Source organism: Talpa occidentalis, unplaced genomic scaffold (genome assembly GCF_014898055.3).
Source record: "Talpa occidentalis isolate TD23 unplaced genomic scaffold, MPIMG_talOcc4v2.1 talOcc4.101, whole genome shotgun sequence".
NCBI lineage: Eukaryota > Metazoa > Chordata > Mammalia > Eulipotyphla > Talpidae > Talpa > Talpa occidentalis.
The window spans coordinates 29368-48100 of NW_023601005.1; the positions used below are offsets into that span (position 1 = coordinate 29368).

At 41.3% G+C, this 18733-nt stretch overlaps 1 protein-coding gene and 1 pseudogene across 1 annotated transcript in view; both read left to right on the forward strand.

Annotated features, from left to right (window-relative positions):
* The window catches only part of LOC119237831 (U4/U6.U5 tri-snRNP-associated protein 2), a 44888-nt gene extending 26529 nt beyond the window's left edge, over nt 1–18359 (forward strand). Inside the window, exons 8-12 of the mRNA XM_037501683.2 lie at nt 3984–4172; nt 8417–8559; nt 14292–14427; nt 16398–16484; nt 17174–18359. Of these exons, the coding sequence (XP_037357580.1) occupies nt 3984–4172; nt 8417–8559; nt 14292–14427; nt 16398–16484; nt 17174–17221 (603 nt within the window). The 3' untranslated portion in view covers nt 17222–18359. The remainder of the gene's footprint in view (nt 1–3983; nt 4173–8416; nt 8560–14291; nt 14428–16397; nt 16485–17173) is intronic.
* LOC119237833 (U2 spliceosomal RNA) lies at nt 4603–4715 on the forward strand (annotated as a pseudogene).
* Nucleotides 18360–18733: the final 374 nt, after the last annotated feature.

Here is an 18733-nt window from a genome sequence, read left to right on the forward strand (position 1 = left end):
ACTTTGCAATGAGTCGTATAGTAGTAAGAATGAGTGTCTGATGGATAGCTTAGGTTCCCCACTCTTCTTTCAGAATGAAAGTCCCTAGAGATATCAGATGAATAAAAAAGTCCATCTTATTTATTGAACTAAACTGTATGGCTTAGGGCAAAGCCAGGAGGTTGGGAAAGGCACCAGCCTTTATTAAGTACCTGCCACCTTTGCTTCTCATTTTGTCAGGTCACAGACTGGATTATTTCCAGTAAACTATTGTTGAATGTTTCTATTCCTCCACACCCAATTAGTTTTCCATGTGAATAAAGCAGACATTCCTAGAACCTGTATCTCAGCCAGTGTCCTCTAGCACCCACTGCCAGTTTGTTCAGCATCATTTACATGCTAGGTTTAGAGCTGCAGCGATACATACTTTTTCTAGTGTGTATGTAGGGAAGATAGTCCTTTTAAAAGGTTATTTATTTATTTATTTATTTATTTATTTATTTATTTGTGGGACCCTCGCCGGCGGCCGGGGAACAAACCGGCACTGCAGAGGCTGCGGGCAGCCTCGCAGCCCAGCGCTCAAACGCTGTGCCACCAGGGGAGGCCCTAAAAAGGTTATTGCAGGGTTTCAAGTTCTGTAATAGAGGAAAAAAATTTTTTTATGGGAGGGACATGGAGTAAGGACCCCCAGACGAGAATGTGGAAGGTGGGCTGGGGTCAGATTAGAGGACGAGATGCCTGAGTGTTTTAGGTAGAGGAGGAGGCAGGCCAGGTGCGGGCATTCCAGCTAGAGAGGACACTGTGGACAGAAGCATGCAGGTGCCTGGCACAGACAGAAAACTGCAGGTAACTGAATCCTAGGATTCTAGAGGACAGTGATGAGAGGAAAGGTGAAGGTTGGGAAGGTGGGACCAGGTTGTTGGGCATATATGCCATTATAAAGAATTTGGATTGTACCCTAGTAGCAATGGGGAGTCAGTGAAAGCTTTTAAGCAAAGATGTGATATCAGATTTATGTTTTAAAAGCATTTGGACTGAGGTATGAATTGGAGGGGAAATTCAGTAATGACTTTTGTTGGGTGATGAGAGACAGGTTTGGAGTAGAGATGACTCATAGGGCCTGGTTGGATTAGAGAGTCTAGAGTAAAGACTGGAAGAGTAAGAGCTTGACCTTGAGGAATGCCAACATTTAATGGTCCAAGGAAGATGCCCAGGAAATGGAACAGGCTCGGAGGGAGGAGCAGTGTGGAGGCATGCCATCCAATGCATGGTTTGGGGTCTCAGAAATCCTCCCAGCCTCAACTTGTCCTACCCTTGTTTTCCAGGGGATGGAGTCGACTTTCTGTCTTGGTTTCTGAATGCTCTGCACTCAGCTCTGGGAGGCACAAAGAAGAAGAAGAAAAGTAAGCACATTATTTTGTAAAAGGAGAGCTCTTTTTAGCTTATTTTTTTTAAAAGACAAAAACAAACAAAAGCCCTTCCACATCCCATCTTTGTTCTTAGCTATATATCTTCCTGTGCTACGGTAGTTTCTGTGTACACATAAGCTAAATTTTGTTCCTGAATAGGCCTCTCTCCATTTTCCTTTACTAGAAGATGGTTGTATTTTATTTATTTTATTTGTTTATTGTTTTAAATATTTATTTATGCATATAAGAACTGGGGTACAGGGCCTCCCCGGTGGCGCAGCAGTTGAGCACTGGGTTGTGAAGCTGCCTGTAGCCTCTGCAGTGCCGGTTTGATTCCCGGCCGTGGGGGGAGGGTCCCACATGGCGCGCAGACCTCTCCTGCCACCCGCTGCTCCCCTCAGCAGTGTACTTCATCAGTCTGCCTGTTCCTTTCTTCGCACTGGCTCTGGTGAATTCGCTCACCCTCCTACGCTTCCGACTGTACCCAGTGATTGTATAAATAAATAAATAAATCTTTTAAAAAAAAAAACTGGGGTATAGGCCAGAGGTGCCGGGGTTGGAGGGCAGTGAGAGGATTCACCAGAGACAGAGTGGGGAGCAGAAACAGACAGATCTACTGAAATACACTGCTGAGGGGGAAGCGGGCGAGACAGGAGAGGTCTGCTGTGCCATGTGGGTAGCTCCCTGGCCGGCTGAGGATCGAACTTGTGCTGCAGAGGCTGCAGATAGCTTCACAGCACAGTGCTTACCCCCTTGCGCCACCAGGGAGGCCCATGGTTGTATTTTAATTTAATTTATCTTTGCTATGAAGCTTCTTGATGAACTTTATTAAGCTAGGGTCCACTAGGAGGACAGCTGGAACAGGGCCTCTTGCAGGCTGGGTGGGAGGCCACTGTTGCTGCATGTCTTAATATCGGGCTCAAACCCAGCTCCTGAGATGGGCAAAGAAGGCCTTAGCCTGCTGACGCATCTGGTTGGCCTGCTACTCCATCCTGGCCAGCACCTTCTCCATGTGCTTTTTGCACCTTTTCCAGGCAATGGTGGGCCAGGCTTCTGCTAGCTTTTTAAATAAGTGAACATGGATATCCTGACTCAGTTTCAAACCGAGGAGCGGGGCATCATGTACAGACTGCCAATCTCCTGGCTGTGCAAGAAATGGTGTGAGGACTAAGTAGATGGTTTGCCTGACTTGTAAGTTGACAGGTAAAGCACTAAAGGCTAACTCCTCACTCTGAGCCTAAACTTGGAGAAATGGTTTCCATATAGATTCTCAGACTGCATCCTATTTCCCTTGGCATCCAGGTTGGCTTAGCAGTAGACATTTTTCATCAATGCCAAAAAATCTGTTAGCTCAGAAATTGCCCAGCTAGTTGAATCTTTGGAGACCTCATGAGGTTTTCTTGTCATCTTTCTGTGTTGATGATTCTGGTGTTTCTTGATGTGGGGTTGTGGCTGGTGCTTTCTACTTAATGACCTTGCTGCCTCTACCAGGTGTCTTCAGCCTGTGCTGCTTTCTTGAGTTCTCTAATGTGGCTCCTATCAGGTTTTCAGAACCCTGTTATGCTTTCTGCATCATTGTTTTGGTTCTGTTCTGCTCCATTGCTCCATTCCTGTCATTTATCTTTGTGTCCAATATAGGGTGGACATTGTCTCTCTTTAAGGCAGTATATGGTTATGGGATGTTCTTTGGCTGCTTCTTATTTTGCTTATGAATTTTTTTGTGTGTGATTTATAAATCTCTAGGCTCTGTAAATTATTCATCCTTTTCAAACACACTAAGTTTTTCTTTTAATGGCAGGCTCTGTGTTAGAGGGCCAAAAGGGCAGAATATTTATAGTTATAAGTAGTTATAAAGGTACCTTGACGGATATATGTTATAAAAGCACATTTCTGTGCTTAGTTTGGGTTTTATGCTGGCAGATGCTGGTTTATGTCAGAAATTTAAAAGTTGATAGTATATTTTAGAAATGTTTTCCAACCTGACAATTTGCATATTGATTTGTTTGTACAGCTATTGTGACTGATGTTTTCCAAGGATCCATGAGAATCTTCACTAAAAAGCTTCCCCATCCTGATCTGGTGAGTGAGTTGTTCTTGAGTCTTGGACTGATTTAGGGGATATAGGGTTGTTGTAGAGATCCTTAGAGAATCTATAAGGCCCCTTGTCCAGGAAAGAGGGTCTACAAAAAACATTTGCCAAGCAGCAGTTTATTCCGGTTCCAGTGGCTTATGGGGGCTGTACTTCAGCTGTTAGTGGTTGTATATGTGCTGCTGTGGCCTGGCCACTAGGTGGTGCTGGTGTTTTATTTACTTTTTTTTCATTTAAGTTTCCCAGAGCCGCTCAAACTTTTTTAGATAGTCTGGTTTATATAGTAAATAAAAACTCTGAATATGGCTTCCCATTGGTTCTTGCATTAATCTGACCAGGTGGTGCTACTGTTTACGAAACTGCCCAGTCTTTTGAGCACCCCTTTTCATTCGCTTTAGTATAGAAAATGAAGTAAATTAAATGTACAAAAACATTGTTTTCTTATTGTCTATATTGTTTCTATGCTGTTCATGAATCTCTCCTTTTTCTTCTCACTAATTTTATAGCCAGCAGAAGAAAAAGAGCAGCTGCTTCATAATGATGAGTATCAGGAGACAATGGTGGAGTCCACCTTTATGTACCTAACGTTGGACCTTCCTACTGCCCCTCTCTACAAGGATGAGAAGGAACAGCTCATTATCCCCCAGGTGCCGCTCTTCAACATTCTGGCCAAGTTCAATGGCATTACTGAAAAGGTAACTCATTTGCACCCCTGTCCTGCTGATACCCCTCCCTCTCGACTTTTTCTTTTTATTTATTTATATTTTAATTCTGTTTTATTCCTCTGCTGTTGAGAGTTTTATCAAATTTTCTGAGTACTGTCCTTAATACCCCCTCCTTTTTCTCTGTTCCCTACTCTTTGTACTCTAAAGACCAGATAGTTTAAAAGGATATGCAAGAAATAGGAGAGCATGTACTATAATTATAGTTAAGAATTAGGGATTATCAGCTAGAAATAGGGTGTCTTGGAGGCTCATTGAAGACGTTTACTGTAGTACTAAGTGTGTTAGGTGTACTCCGTACATGTGGCAGTTTCCAACTACAAAAAGAAAATGAAAAATGGAAATCACCTCATATAAACAGTGTATTTATTGTATGGTGTATTGCCTTGTTAGATTTATTCTTATCGCTTCTCGGCCTTTTGGCTAAGATCAAGTGTAGATTTATTCTTAAGAATTTTGTTCCTTTTAAGTTATTGTAAATGGAATTGTTTTATTAATTTTATTTTTAGATTCTTTAGTGTGTGTAGAAATATAATTGATTTTTGTATATTGATTTTATATCCTGAAACCTTGCCTTCACTCTTTAATGCTAGCAGTACTTTTGAGTAGATTTATTAAGATTTTTTCCATACACAGGATCATGTCATCTGCAACTAGAGATAGTTTTACTCCTTTTCCAATAGATGCTTTTTATTTCTTAACGTTGTTTCTTACATTTTCTTACATTTTACATTTTTTACCTAGTTGCCCTGGCTGGAACCTCTAGTACAGTGTTAAATAGAAGTGGCAAATGCAGAAACCCTTGTGTTGTTCCTGACCTTATGGAAGGGCAAGGCAGTGTTTTGCCATTAAATATATTGTTAGGTATGGCCTTTTTTCTCTCTCTCTTTTTTTTTTTTTTTTTTTAATGTTTTTAGGTCTGACTTCTTCATGGGTGCTTTTTACTAGATTGAAGAAGTTCCCTTCTATTTCTAGTTTATTGAGTGTTCTCACAACTTGGTGTTGAAATTAGTTAAATGCTTTTTTTTTTAGTCAAATGCTTTTTTGTGACTAGTGGGATGATTGTGTGGTTTTTGCTTTTCATTCTGATATGGTATATTATATTGATTGATTTTTGCTTGTTAAATTAGCTTTGTATTCCTGGATAAATTTTACTTGGTCATTGTGTTTACCTCTTTTTATATGTTGTTAGATTTGATTTGCTAGTATTTTGTTGAGGACTTTTGGATCCATAGAGATATAGAGATACAGACATATTCACAGAGATATCGACATAGGTTTTTTTTTTTTTTTTTTACCTGTGATGTCTCTATCTGGTTCTGTTATCAGGGTAATGCTGACTTCATAAAACAAGTAGGAAATGTTCCCTCCTCTTCTGTATTTTGGGAGAGTTTTTGAAGAATCAATGTTAATTCTTCTTTAAATGTGTCGAAATGACTCCTGAAGCCATCTGGTTTTGGGCTTTTCTTTGTGGGGAGTTTTTTGATGACTAATTCAATATATTCACTTAGTTTAGGCCTATTCATGTCGTTTCCTCTTAAGTTTTGGTGGTGTGTGTCTTTCTAGGAATTTGTCCTTTTTATCTATGTTATATAATTTGTTGGGATCAGTGGTATTCCTTTATAATCCTTTATAGTCCTTTTCATTTCTTTAAAGTCATTAGTAAATATCTTTTTCATTTTTGATTCTAGTAACTTGAGCATTTTCTTCTTTTTTTAAGGATTTATTTATTTTTATACCAGAGCTGGGGTATAGGCCAGAAGTGTGGGAGAGTGAGAGGATTCACCAGAGACAGAGCAGGGAGCAGAACAGGCAGACTGATGAAGTACACTGCTGAGGGGAGCAGTGGGCAAGACAGGAGAGGTCTGCCATACCATGTGGGAGTCTCTGTGGCTGGCCAGGAATTAAACCCATGCTGCAGAGGCTGCAGACCGCTTCACAGCGCTGCTCTCAACCCACTGCGCCACCGGGGAGGCCTGCATTTTCTTCTTAATGACTGCTTAGCTGTCTCCCATAAGATTTTGTATGTTGTGTCTTCATTTTTATTCATCTCAAATTGTCTTCTAATTTTCCTTTTGCTTTTTCCCCTTATCCCTTGGTTATTTAGGAGTGTGTTGTTTAATTTCCACGTATTTAAAAAATAATAATAATTTCCACATATTTATAAGTTTCCTGACTTTCTTTGTTGCTGACTTCTAATTTCATTCCATTGTGGCTAGTGAATAACTTTGTATTATTTTTGCACTTTTAAATATATTGAGTTTCATTTTATGGGCTAACATATGGTCTTTGGAGAATATTCCATGTATCCTTGGCAAGAAAATACATTCTGTTGCTGTGTTGGGTGTTCTCTGTTTCTCTCAGGCTTAGTTTATAATGTTGTTCAAGTCTTCTGCTTCTTTATTGATTTTCAGCCTAGGTGTTCTGTCCACTATTAAAATTGTGGTGTTACTGTTTCTTTTATCCATGAATTCTCTATTTCCTTTTCATTTTTATCAGTTTTTGCTTCATGTATTATTGGCACACATTGGGACTTAGCTTCTGCAATAGGTAACTGGAGATGGGTTGAGAAATGCTGGCATCTGTCTCTCCTGGGAAGACAGCCTTTTGGGAGCTGGGGAGAGAGGGGGCCTGTGTTCTTGCCTATACCAGTTTGTCGTGAACGGGAACAGGGAGGAAGGGAGAGGTCTTTGTTTAAATACCATGGACTCGTTTTTCTTACCAAATCAGTAGATTTTCTTTTAATAACTTTTTTTTTTAAAGGTTTATTCATTTATGCATACAAGAACTGGACCAGAAATGTGGGAGGGTGAGAGGATTTTCCAGAGACAGAGTGGGGAGCAGAACAGGTGAATCTACTGAAATACACTGCTGAGGGGAGCAGCTGGCGAGACAGGAGAAGACTGCTGTGCCATGTGGGTTAGTTCCCTGACTGGGGATTGAACTCATGCTGCAGTGGCTGCAGATAACGTCATAGTGCTGAGACTTAACCCCTTGCGCCACAAGGGAGGCCTTCTTTTAATAACATTTAAAAAAAATATTGCAAACTATTTTCTTTAGTAAATGTTTCTTTATTTGACCTATACTCTTAGGACCATGTCCAGAGAATTTAAATGTTTTTTTGATAATTTTTACCAGATGTGTTGGTGAGTGGCTCTTTGGAACTCCTCATGCTGTAGTACTGGAAGTAGAATTCTTACCTGATATTTTATAAGATCATCATCCAGAAGGCTTTGGAGTGTGTGTATTTTAATTTGTGTGTAAATGTATCCTAATTTTATTTTATTTTCAAAAGTGAACAAAAATAATGGCCTTTATTTTAATAGAGGCTTTTTTTTTTTTTAATTGAAGTAACTGCATTTTAACATTATTGAAGTTTCAGGTGTTCATCAGTGAGAATTAGCATGTGTATCTACTACATTAAGATCACTGCTCCTTATATTAAATGAAAGTATTTTTCTGGGAAACTTGGGTACCCCTGAATGGAGTCTTGTTATCCCTAGAACTTGCTCACTCTCAAGAGAAATGCGCTCATTGATGTTTCTTCTCAGATTATGATTAATATTTTGTATCTGTATCTTAGTTTTTACTCTACTAAGTTGTGTTGTAATAAGGAACAATAAATTCATGGCCTCTTGGGCTGGGGTAGATGTCCTGGCTTGTGCATTGCTCCTGTCTGCTCAAATATGCTGAGTGGATCCTCAGAGAATATTGCCTGACAGATTGCATAGGACCCACTGGGTCTTGGGACCTTTGAGGAAGAAGGAATATGGAATATTGGTTGCTGCCTCTGCTAGAATATTCTCAATGATGAAGTACTCCTCACTGCTTCATAAGTGCCTGTTTATGGGTGCTTTTTATCAAGTGGTCAGGAAGTTCTTCCTTATTTTGAATTGAGGCTTTCATGGTCTTAATTCTGCAGCTTTTGACAAACCTCTTCATCTGACACTTTTTTTTTTCTTGTGAAAACTAATACCTACATTACCACAGTTAAAGAGTTGAACAGTGCGATCATATGCTGGCTGAAAGACAACGCACAGTTGAGCTATTTTAGTTAGCCTTATCCAGATTGCTTTCCTAAGCCTTGTGTGTGGTTTCTGGGATTAGGTGTCTTCTGAAATCTAATAAGGCAAAATTGCATCAAAAAAAACAAACCAAACTCATACCTCTGCCCCAGTGTTCCAGCATTTATTTGATAGATTCTTTACTCTTTTCAGGAATATAAGACTTACAAGGAGAACTTTCTGAAGCGCTTTCAACTGACCAAGCTGCCACCTTATCTAATCTTTTGCATTAAAAGATTCACTAAGAATAATTTCTTTGTGGAGAAGAATCCAACTATTGTCAACTTCCCTATTACGTAAGTATCACTTACTCTTGGGGAGTGAGCCTAGATTTCTGTTCATATTTTTGTGCCATTGTTAATTTTGGACTCTGTTAATTGGAGATTGCAAGGCATAGAACCCTATGTGTACTACATAAGTTAGAGTTTTTACTCGAAAATTGAAATACTTCAGGGATTTCAGAGATGTTTACCTGAAGGCAATCCCCTTTTTCTTCTCTTCTGAAGCTTACTGGGAATTTTAGTCTTTCAATATAGGGAAAAATAGTCGACACAAGTAGGGAGCACAGGTGGAATACTGCCTGCCTTAGAAGGTAGTCCTGAGCAGTTAGAGTCTGACGATCTTTTTGCTGGTTGTCACATCTTCTTGCGTAATATAGTTAGGCAATATAGTTAGGCGTAATATAGTCATTCCATGGAATGACTCCAGACTTGTCCTACTATATTTTGGGGGGGTGTCCCATCTGTCTTATTTCCCTGACTCCCCCCAGCCCCCCAGGGTAATGTCTGTAATGCTCTCAATTTCTCCTTATTGATGAGGAAGTTATAGATTTTTTTTTTAAAGATTTATTTATTTATGCATACAAGAGCTGGGGTACAGGCCAGAGATGCGGGGAGTGAGAGGATTCACCAGAGACAGAGCAGGGAACAGAACAGGCAGACCGACAAAATACACTGCTGAGGGGAGCAGCAGGCGAGACAGGAGAGGCCCACCTCTCCATGTGGGTTTCTCCCTGGCCGGCTGGGGGTCGAATTTGTGCTGCAGAGGCTGTGGGCTGCTTCATAGTGCAGTGCTCAACCCCCTGCACCACCAGGGAGGCCCCAGGAAGTTGTAGATTTTGATGTATGATCTTATTTTTAATTTATCATGCAGTTTTCTGAACAATATGAGTTTTCAAGCAAAATTGGTGTAAGTTGGACCAGATGTTATTATTATTATTACTTTCATTGAAGTATAATTGACACGTAAAACTGTATTAGTTTCAGGTGTACAACATAATAATTTGACATTTGTATAGATCACATAATGATCATAACAATAACTCTGGTTACCATCTGTCACCATATATTGCAAGCTTCAATTTTTTATAAGATTGATTTATTATGCATACAGTGTAGGCTAGAGGTGTGAGGGATGGGGGGTGGAGGGTAGATGAGAGGATTCACCAGAGACAGAGTGGGGAGCAGAACAGGTGGATCAACTGAAATACTCTGCTGAGGGGAGCAGCAGGTGAGACAGGAGAGGTCTGCTGCGCCATGTGGGTTACCTTCTTGGCCTGGGCATTGAACTCATGCTGCAGTGGCTGCCGATAGCTTCATAGTGCTGAGACTTAACCCCTTGCGCCATCAGGGAGGCCCATAAGTTTCAAATTTGTTACTGACTATAGTTACTGCTGTGCATTCCATCCCTATTACTTGTTTTAATAGTACCAGGTGCTTTTACTTTGCTTCCTTCTAATGCAGAAGGCTCCTGCCAAAACCCATTTGGGGGTAAGACAGTTGGTTTTCAGTTCTCAAGAGACATGGTTTTTCAAACTCTGAAGAATGTATTTCTGAGAACATGGAGAAAACTGATGACAGGACTGGTAAGAAGAAGTGTAACTCTGTGCTGGCATTAGGTAAGATCAGAGTAGAGCCCTGAGACAGTTTCTTTTTTTTTTTTAAAGATTTATTTATTTATACAAGCACTGGGTAGAGTCAGAAGCACGGGAGGGTGAGAGAATTCACCAGAGCCAGAGCGGGGAGCAGAGCAGGCAGAAGGACCGGAGCACAGTGCTGAGGGAGCAGCAGGTGGCAGGAGAGGTCTGCGCGCATTTGGACCCTCCTCCAGTGACCGGGAGCAGCGGGGATCGAACCGGCGCTGCAGAGGCTGCGGGCAGCTTCACAACCCAGCGCTCACCGCTGCACCACCGGGAGGCCTGAGACAGTTTCTTACTGAAAAGGATTTGGAAAAAAATATGCGCCCTCCTGGTGGCGCAAGGGGTTAAGCACAGCACTATGAGGCTGTCTGCAGCCATTGTAGCACGAGTTTGATCCCTAGCCGGCTGGGGAGCTACCCACATGGCACAACAGACCTCTCCTGTCTCACCTGCCACTCCCCTCAGCAGTGCATTTCAGTCAGTCTACCTGTTCTGCTCCCACTCTGTCTCTGGTGAATCCTCTCACCCCCTGCATCTCTGACGTATACCCCAGTTCTTGTATGCATAAATAAACAAATCTTAAAAAAAAAAAATAGGATTAACATGTTTGCCCAGTATTTATTTTTTTAAACCTGCATAAAATTGTTTGGGCCCTCTAACAGGTAAATGCTCATCTCTTCTTTTCTTTCTTCCTCTGTCCACCTCCATTATCCAATTCCCCAGCCTATGCAGGACTGCCATTTTCTCCTTTGTAAACAGTTAGTTTTTCATTCGTGTAATGTGTGAGAGGGTAGTAGCAAAAATTAAAGAGAACTTAGGTCTGTATATATTTGCTTATGGATAAAATGAGACTTGGACTATATGAACCCTGGGATTCTTCAAGGTATAATATTTTATTCTTCTTCTATAATCACCAAGCATCTGAGAATGGTGGGGGCTAAGGAGAGAAACCCTCTGTAATTAGGATTATAGGAAAATTTATTTTTTATTTTCTCATACTTGTCTTCCTGTTTTTCTTTAGTATATTTTTTGTGTGACAAATAGAATGAAATTGGAGGATATCGACACCTGTTCTTGCTCCCATAGAGGAGCTTTCTCTGAAAGTCCAAGGCTTAGGGTTTTACTTAAGAATTTGACTCCTGTGAATTGCCAGTCACCAGTCTTCCTGGCAGGAAGAACTGTCTCTTGACTCTAGGGCAGTTGCTGAGGAAGAAGGACTATGTGTTGATAGTTCCTGATCAGTCACCACAGGTATTTCCTTAGTTTCTTTTATATTGTGCCTGGAGCATGTTATTTTGCCACCAGTTGCATTTTAGGTTTTTGGTAACTGTGACTTCAGCAGTTTGTCTTTCAGAAAACTTACTTTGGAGAAGTTAAGAAAAGATTACCTCTTAACTAGCCAGCCTTTTAGGGAATATCATATTGTGTGGCTAATTTTGGAAACCTGTACGATAATGTAATTGTATAGTTTCTATAATTTCTTTCAAGGAGATAGGGTTCTAGATAATCCAAAGTCCCCAGTTACTGATTCTGTTTTATTCACAACATTTTTAACAGCGATTTATCAGATTTGCTGCAATTAGGTGTCCTCTGCTCATTTGGAGACAGGGCTTTTGGAGCCCAGATTTAAAGTGTCACTTTCAGGGCCTCCCTGGTGGCACAGTGGTTGAGCACTGGGTTGCGATGCTGGCCCCAGCCTCTGCAGTGCCGGTTCGATCCCTGGCCGCTGGGTGAGGGTCCACATGGTGCGCAGACCTCTCTTGCCACCCACTGCTCCCCTCAGCAGTGTACTTCATCAGTCTGCCTGCTCAGCTCTCCCCTCTGGCTCTGGTGAATTCTGTCATCCTCCTGCACTTCTGACTGTACCCAGTGCTTGTATAAATAAATAAATAAATCTTAAAAAAAAAAAAAAAGGTGTCACTTTCAGCTAAGTAGGTCTTCTCTGAGTTGGACTATTTTGGTTGGGAGATGAGTATGGTTTGCTCCTTTGCCTCTTTTTCCTAGACAAAATGTTTCAACGTGTGTTCATTCCCATTTGCCACTACACAGTTTTGGTTTAGTCATGAGAACTTGAGTATAAACACTCCTGAACATTTCCCTAGGACTCTTCAGGTAAGTTCAGACAACTGTTGTTAAAACTGGGAGGAAGTAACACCAGTGGTCTGCTTTTAGCAGCTAGCAGAAAGTTTTCTTTCTGGGCCTCACATGGATTTCTTAAGACTCATTGAAATTGCCTTTAACTATTTATTTTATTCTATATAGTCTGTAGAAATAAGTAGCTATCACTAACACATAGAAAGTTACATAATATAATTAAAGAGAAGTTGCATTTTTTTTTTTTTTTTACTACCACTGGCTTGCACGGGAAACTTTCTGTATTTTTACAGGTAATATATACAGAGTCTAAAATTCAAAGCTGTATATCTAAAAGTGACCACTAGGGCCTCCCTGGTGGTACAGTGGGTTAAGACGCAATCTGTGAAGCTATCTGCAGCCTCTGCAGCACACGTTTGATCCCCGGCTGGTCAGGGAGCTACCCATATGGCGCACCTGACCTTTCCTGGCTCACCTGTTGCTCCCCTCAGCAGTGTATTTCAGTCAGCCTGCCTGTTCTGTTCCCCAGTCTGTCTCTGGTGAATCCTCTCACCCCCACACCTCTGGCTTGTACCCCAGTTCTTGTATGCATAAATAAATAAATCTTTAAAAATAAATAAATAAAAGTGACCACTGGAAATAACCAGTTAGCATTTCATGTTTTCATGTAATTGTGTCACAGGTTATGAATGGTAGCACATCGGACAATTTCAGAGATTAGAAATGTGATAGAATCTCTTTTATTCTACCTTGTCTTATTTAAATTTTCATGAATATTTGTAGGCTGTGGCAGGATTTATTTTTCCTTAAACTATGTAGCCAACATATTCTCTTATGTTACCAGTCTGTTTCCCTGTTTAACTATTTGAAAGTTCTTAATAGTTGTCTTTGTAGAGTCTTCACAGTAAGCATTTATTATAGAATGTTATTTTGCAGCATATTACATGGTGTATTTGCAGTGTATTACGTGGTATACGTTTATAACTTTGACAGAATCCAACTTCTAAAATGTAGTGAGAGATTTAATTCGAGGTATGTCAAGAATGCTTTTCTATATCTGAAAGTGAATATTCAGATATTAAAAACAAATCTGATATGTTTAAGTTCCAATTGAAGGAACTCAGTAAATAGTTTCTTTTGACAACCAGGACTGAGAAATTTGGGAACTGGTATGTTCAAATGGGTCACATAAAGAAGAGAGAGCCACGCTATTAAAGAAATGAGAATAATAAAGTTGATGTCAAAGGCAAGTGGGAAAGAGGGACCCTCTCTTGGATCCTGCTGCTTCTCTGGCACCTGGATCCAACAATTCTCCCTTTGTGCTTAAGCTACCTTGGGTGGGTTTCTGTTCCTTGTAACTATTCTGTTACTTAATCTGTTAATTAATCAGAACAGGATAAAGTGGGAAGCAATTAAATACAGAAGTGAGGTCCCAGAAAACAGAAGAAAAAAATCAATCAGATCTTTTTGGTTTGTCATTGAGATTGTTACAGTGATTAGTCTCATGGTACCCCACATAATCATGTGATCATACTTGCAGGGCCTTAGGCCAGAAACTTGGTGCAGCCTGTATACTGTTATTCTGAGCTAGGGTGGAGGGTGAGGCAGTCATACTAGTTGTCTCACTTTATCCTGGCCATCTCAGGGGAGACCATCACTGCCATTCTAACAAGGAGAACCTTGAGGTGTATAGCTTGTTTAAACTCAGACTCAGCTCTGAAATGGCCAAACCCAGATTCCGGTTTCAAGCCTGCAGATTCTAGGCCCTGCATGTTTGACATCTAGACATGTGTTTCAAAAAATGCTCTTCCCAAAGATCCTGGCTTTCTATTTTGACTGGAAATTCTTATTTTATGGCCAATTATGTGAATTTTCACAAGTCTGGGGTTCCATGACTGAAAACCTCACTGGATCCAGCATCCTAAATAGCATTTAACAGCCTTGTGGTCCATTTGTGTAGGGTAGTTTCTTTAACATTGTTGTCTGATCTTTTGGCCTCATTTTTTTTTACATCAGAAATGTGGATCTGAGAGAATACTTGTCTGAAGAAGTACAGGCAGTACACAAGAATACCACTTATGACCTCATTGCCAACATTGTTCACGATGGCAAGCCCTCGGAGGGCTCCTACCGGATCCATGTACTTCATCATGTGAGTGGCAAAAACAGCTGTACTGTTGGTATTTTAGAGGGCAGCTGCTTTCTGTTTGTGCTTTCTTGGCCTTGACTTTGGGATTCTGCATCTAATAGAGCTGTCAGTGTTTAGTTTAAGGCAGTGATTCTCAATTTTGGCTCCACATTGGACTCATCTGTAGAGATTTAAAAAATCCTGATGCCTGTGGTTTTCAACCAGGATAGAGACCAGGGACGCTGCAGAAGCTCCTAACAGTGTCCATGGCAGCCCTCCCACAGCATATGGGCCCAAAATGTCCATCAAGGTAAAGACTCTGCATTAGATTACCTGGAGGTGGCACCCAGGCAGTGTGATGCTGCAAAGGTGACTAGTGTGCAACTAAGGTTGAGAACCACTGTCATACCTTAGAACTTGGCACCTAATATGGGCTCCTCAGTTCAGCAGTGTTGACATTGTTGGAGGTTTGCAGTTATGTAATCCCAGACTTGTTAGAAATGCAGAATCTTGGGCCTCCCCTGGTGGTGCAGCGGTTGAGTGCTGGGCTGCTAAGCTGCCAGCAGCCTCTGCAGCGCTGGTTCGATCCCCGGCCACCGGCAAGGGTCCCACATGGTGTGCAGACCTCTCCTGCCGCGCCTGCTGCTCCCCTCAGAGTGTACTTCATCAGTCTACCTGTTCTGTTCCCCGCTCTGGCTCTGGTGCATTCTCTCACCCTCCCGCACTTCTGACCGTACCCAGTGCTTGTATAAATAAATAAATAAATAAATCTTTTTAAAAAAGAAAAAAGAAATGCAGAATCTTGATGTAAATATATATATGTAAATAAATACTAAAAAAAAAAAAAAAAAAGGAATGCAGAATCTCAGACCCTACCCAAAACTGAACCAGAATCTGCATTTTAGTAAGACCTGATTTATTTGAAATTTGTGAAGCACTGGTGTAAAAGATTCCTTTCAGCTCAAAAATACTGTGAATTTATTTCAAACTGAAAATGGATAAAACATGTACATGAGATATAATTGATATTGCAGGGAATATCAGCACAGATTGTTCTAATTTGTGAGTCCCAGTCTCTTCTAGGATTGTGGGATAATAATAACTAGCTTCTGTTTATCAGACATTTTATTGTGTCTGGAAAGGATGCCAAGTGCTTACTGTATATAGCATCTCACATGCTTCACACAGACTTCCAAGACAGGGGTCAATGCCATCTTTTATGGATGAGGGAGCCTAGGCCTAGAGTTGGAATAATTTATTTGCAGCAGTAGAATTGGGGTTTGAACCTAGAAACTTGGTTTCACTGTGCCGTTAACCGGTCCTTGAACTGGAACAGGGACTTGATTACGATCTTGAGCTTTCTTTATGTTTCCTACAGTTTGCACTGGTGGAACACCCATAATACTAGAATACCTGTACTCTCTAGTATCTTGTCTTTGGCATTTCTTAGAATGGGTGGATGAGGCAGTTGAGCATCCCAAAGTGACTGCCATATCCAGAAACCTCTTTTTCCTCTATGGAAGCAGGAAGTGAGGTAGATTTTGGTTGTATTTGCCACATTAGTTTCACAGGTGAGAGGAATTGGATTAGTATGGTAGACAGTGTCTTTCAGTTGCTTTGTTCTCTGGGGTAGGGCGTGGGAATGTCTGCTTTTAATTCCTCTGATGGGTTAACACCGCACCTAGCCTGTCCGTTCTGAGCAGTAAGGCGACCTCTTAGGTGAGGACTAAAGAGTATCAGTGTTTTTTTCTTTTTATTGTCCACCCAAGTTCTAAAAAGGTGTACCGAGTGTTTGAGAGTCCGTCGTGCTTCAGGTAACTCTTGCCAGGCATTGAGTCTGCCATGATCAATACCCAACTGTTCTTTAAGTTGAATGATGCCCAGCAAAGGTCATGCCCTCTTTATTCATGACTTTTGTTTGATGATGGTCTGGTGGTTGTTTCTCTGACTTGTTGACTGCATCCCTTGCTTCTGTACTCTTCATACTTTTGCAGGGGACAGGCAAATGGTATGAATTACAGGACCTCCAGGTGACTGACATCCTTCCCCAGATGATCACGCTATCAGAGGCTTACATTCAGGTGGGTTGGCCACAGACTTAGTGAGTGCTGAGTAGTTGGGGTGTGAGGGATATTGTGAGTGATGGCAGGAAGTGGGGTTAACTTAGAGTCACGTTTAGGTACCTGTGGTAGATCTGAAAATGCATTGAGGAGTGAGGTGGGACTTTCAGAGAGGGGTGGGCAAACGCTCCCCAGTTCCCTAGGCACAGTCAGCACTTTTGGTGACTCACAGCACTTCCTGCATGTCTGTTGGTACACCGAGCATATTGTTTTAACTGTCTTCTCCAGTGGATTGAGAGATTGTGGAGCAGATTATCTCTCCCGTCTCTTGCTAACTGCCCTAGGACGTGGCAAAAAAGGAAGACTGAAACTAAGAAAAAGCCCTAGCCTTTGTAAGAAGGATGAGTAACCTCACTGCGTCAAGAGATAACTTTCCTCAGCCACTTTGTCTGAGGTTGTTGACTTGACTATGAGTTCTTTTTCAGAAAGGAAGTTTGGAATGGGAGGTAGGAGAGGAAGAGGAAGGGTGGGAAAATGAAAATCAGATGAAAGGGAAATTTTTGAAAGATTATAGATAAGTTTCATGAGGGGGCTAGCAGATATTTAAGGGGTGGATATTTAAGTGGGGTGGCGGGCTATCCACTGCTGATTGCAGAGAGGTATTTAATAAATACCAGCTCCTAAATATCTGTTATATTCATTTCTTACAGATTTGGAAGAGGCGAGATAATGATGAAACTAACCAGCAAGGAGCTTGAGGAGTGTCTAGGACTTTGCTCTAGGGCTTTTGACCATAGATGATAAATAATAACTGAAGCTGTAACTGAACATTCATTGGGCAACCCACTTTTTATGAATCCTGGTTCACACCAGAGCAGCAGAGGGGCCACCCCCCTGGAGGGTTCTGCACTGTCACCCAGCCATTCTCTTACCAGTTTACTGTAGACTGACCCTCCTTTCCCATCCTGTCTAGCGCCCTGCTAGCTCCCTTCCAGCTTTAGCAGACCAGAACTCTTTTACAGAGGTATGTAATTTATTTCTGAGTAGCTGGGCGTACCTAAAAGACAAGATAATTTCTTTTAAGCATCAAAGTCTCAGGATTCTAGGAATAAGAGCATGAAGCCAGTAATGTCCTCCTTCCATCACAGATAATTCCTGCAGTCTCCTCATTTCCCTGTGTGTTTTTTGGAATGGATTAAATTTTTTCCTGTTTTTAAACCAGCCTCTTGTTTTATATCTTTCCATGAGACAGGGAAGATTTTTTATAAATCTGACAAACTGTCAACTTACAGACTGTCATACAATCTTGTTGCTAACTGTCAGCTTGTGAGTGGTGTGTCAGTTAGGATGCATATGTCTCTTCAGTAACAAAATAATCTGATTAAAAGTGATAAATTATTTTGTGCTTAACTAGAAGTCTGGAGGTGGGCGATTTCAGTCTGCAGGGCAGGGCTGTGTGAGGGAAGAAGGAAGATAGGAGTATCTGCCTGTGCCAGGCCAGCATGGGCCCCCGAGCAAAGATCGCTTGTGAAAAGAATCAAGTAGAAATGGCTTTCCCCAGGACCAGTCATGGGTTAGAAACAACCCAGAGGAAGGGAGCCTGGGCCTGAACACAGTGGCAGATCTGAAGCCTCAGCTGCCGGCAGCAGCCCGTCAGCCATAGCAGGCTCTCCTACGGTGCAGGAGCCGTGCAGCTCTGCACGCTGTACTTCTGAGAGTCAGAAGGCTGTCCTTATTCTCCTCTGCCTCTCTGGCAACTTCACCCTTTCCTTGAGTAAAGCATGTCAGAATGATAAAAACAAATACTGGACATTTCCACTCCTGAAATTTCTATAATGTAAAGCACTTTAAAAAACCAGTGGATATCATGTAAACATCCTCAGGATTCTGAGCCTAAGAGGGAGGGGAGTGGGGTAGAGGATGGGGTATAAGGGGAGGGGGGAGGTGGTGGAGTTAAAAAAGAAATGCCTGTGATTGACTTAAAATAATTCTTAACCAATTTGTGAAAAGATCATGCAATGAAACAAATTTCAGTCTAAAATAAAGCAAAATCCCACCCCCTGACAAAAACAAAAAAAAGAACTTTTTCTAAAGATAATTCTTTTTTGCTTGTAGCTTTAAAAAAATTCCTTTATAGGCTCATCTTCTCTATCCAGCTATTGAAAGTTGCATTTCCTCAGGACTCAGTCTCGATCCTCTGTTCTTCCAGTTTGCTTTTCTGTTAGGCCATTTCAACTATGTCTATGGTTTCATGTACCACCTCTACAGGG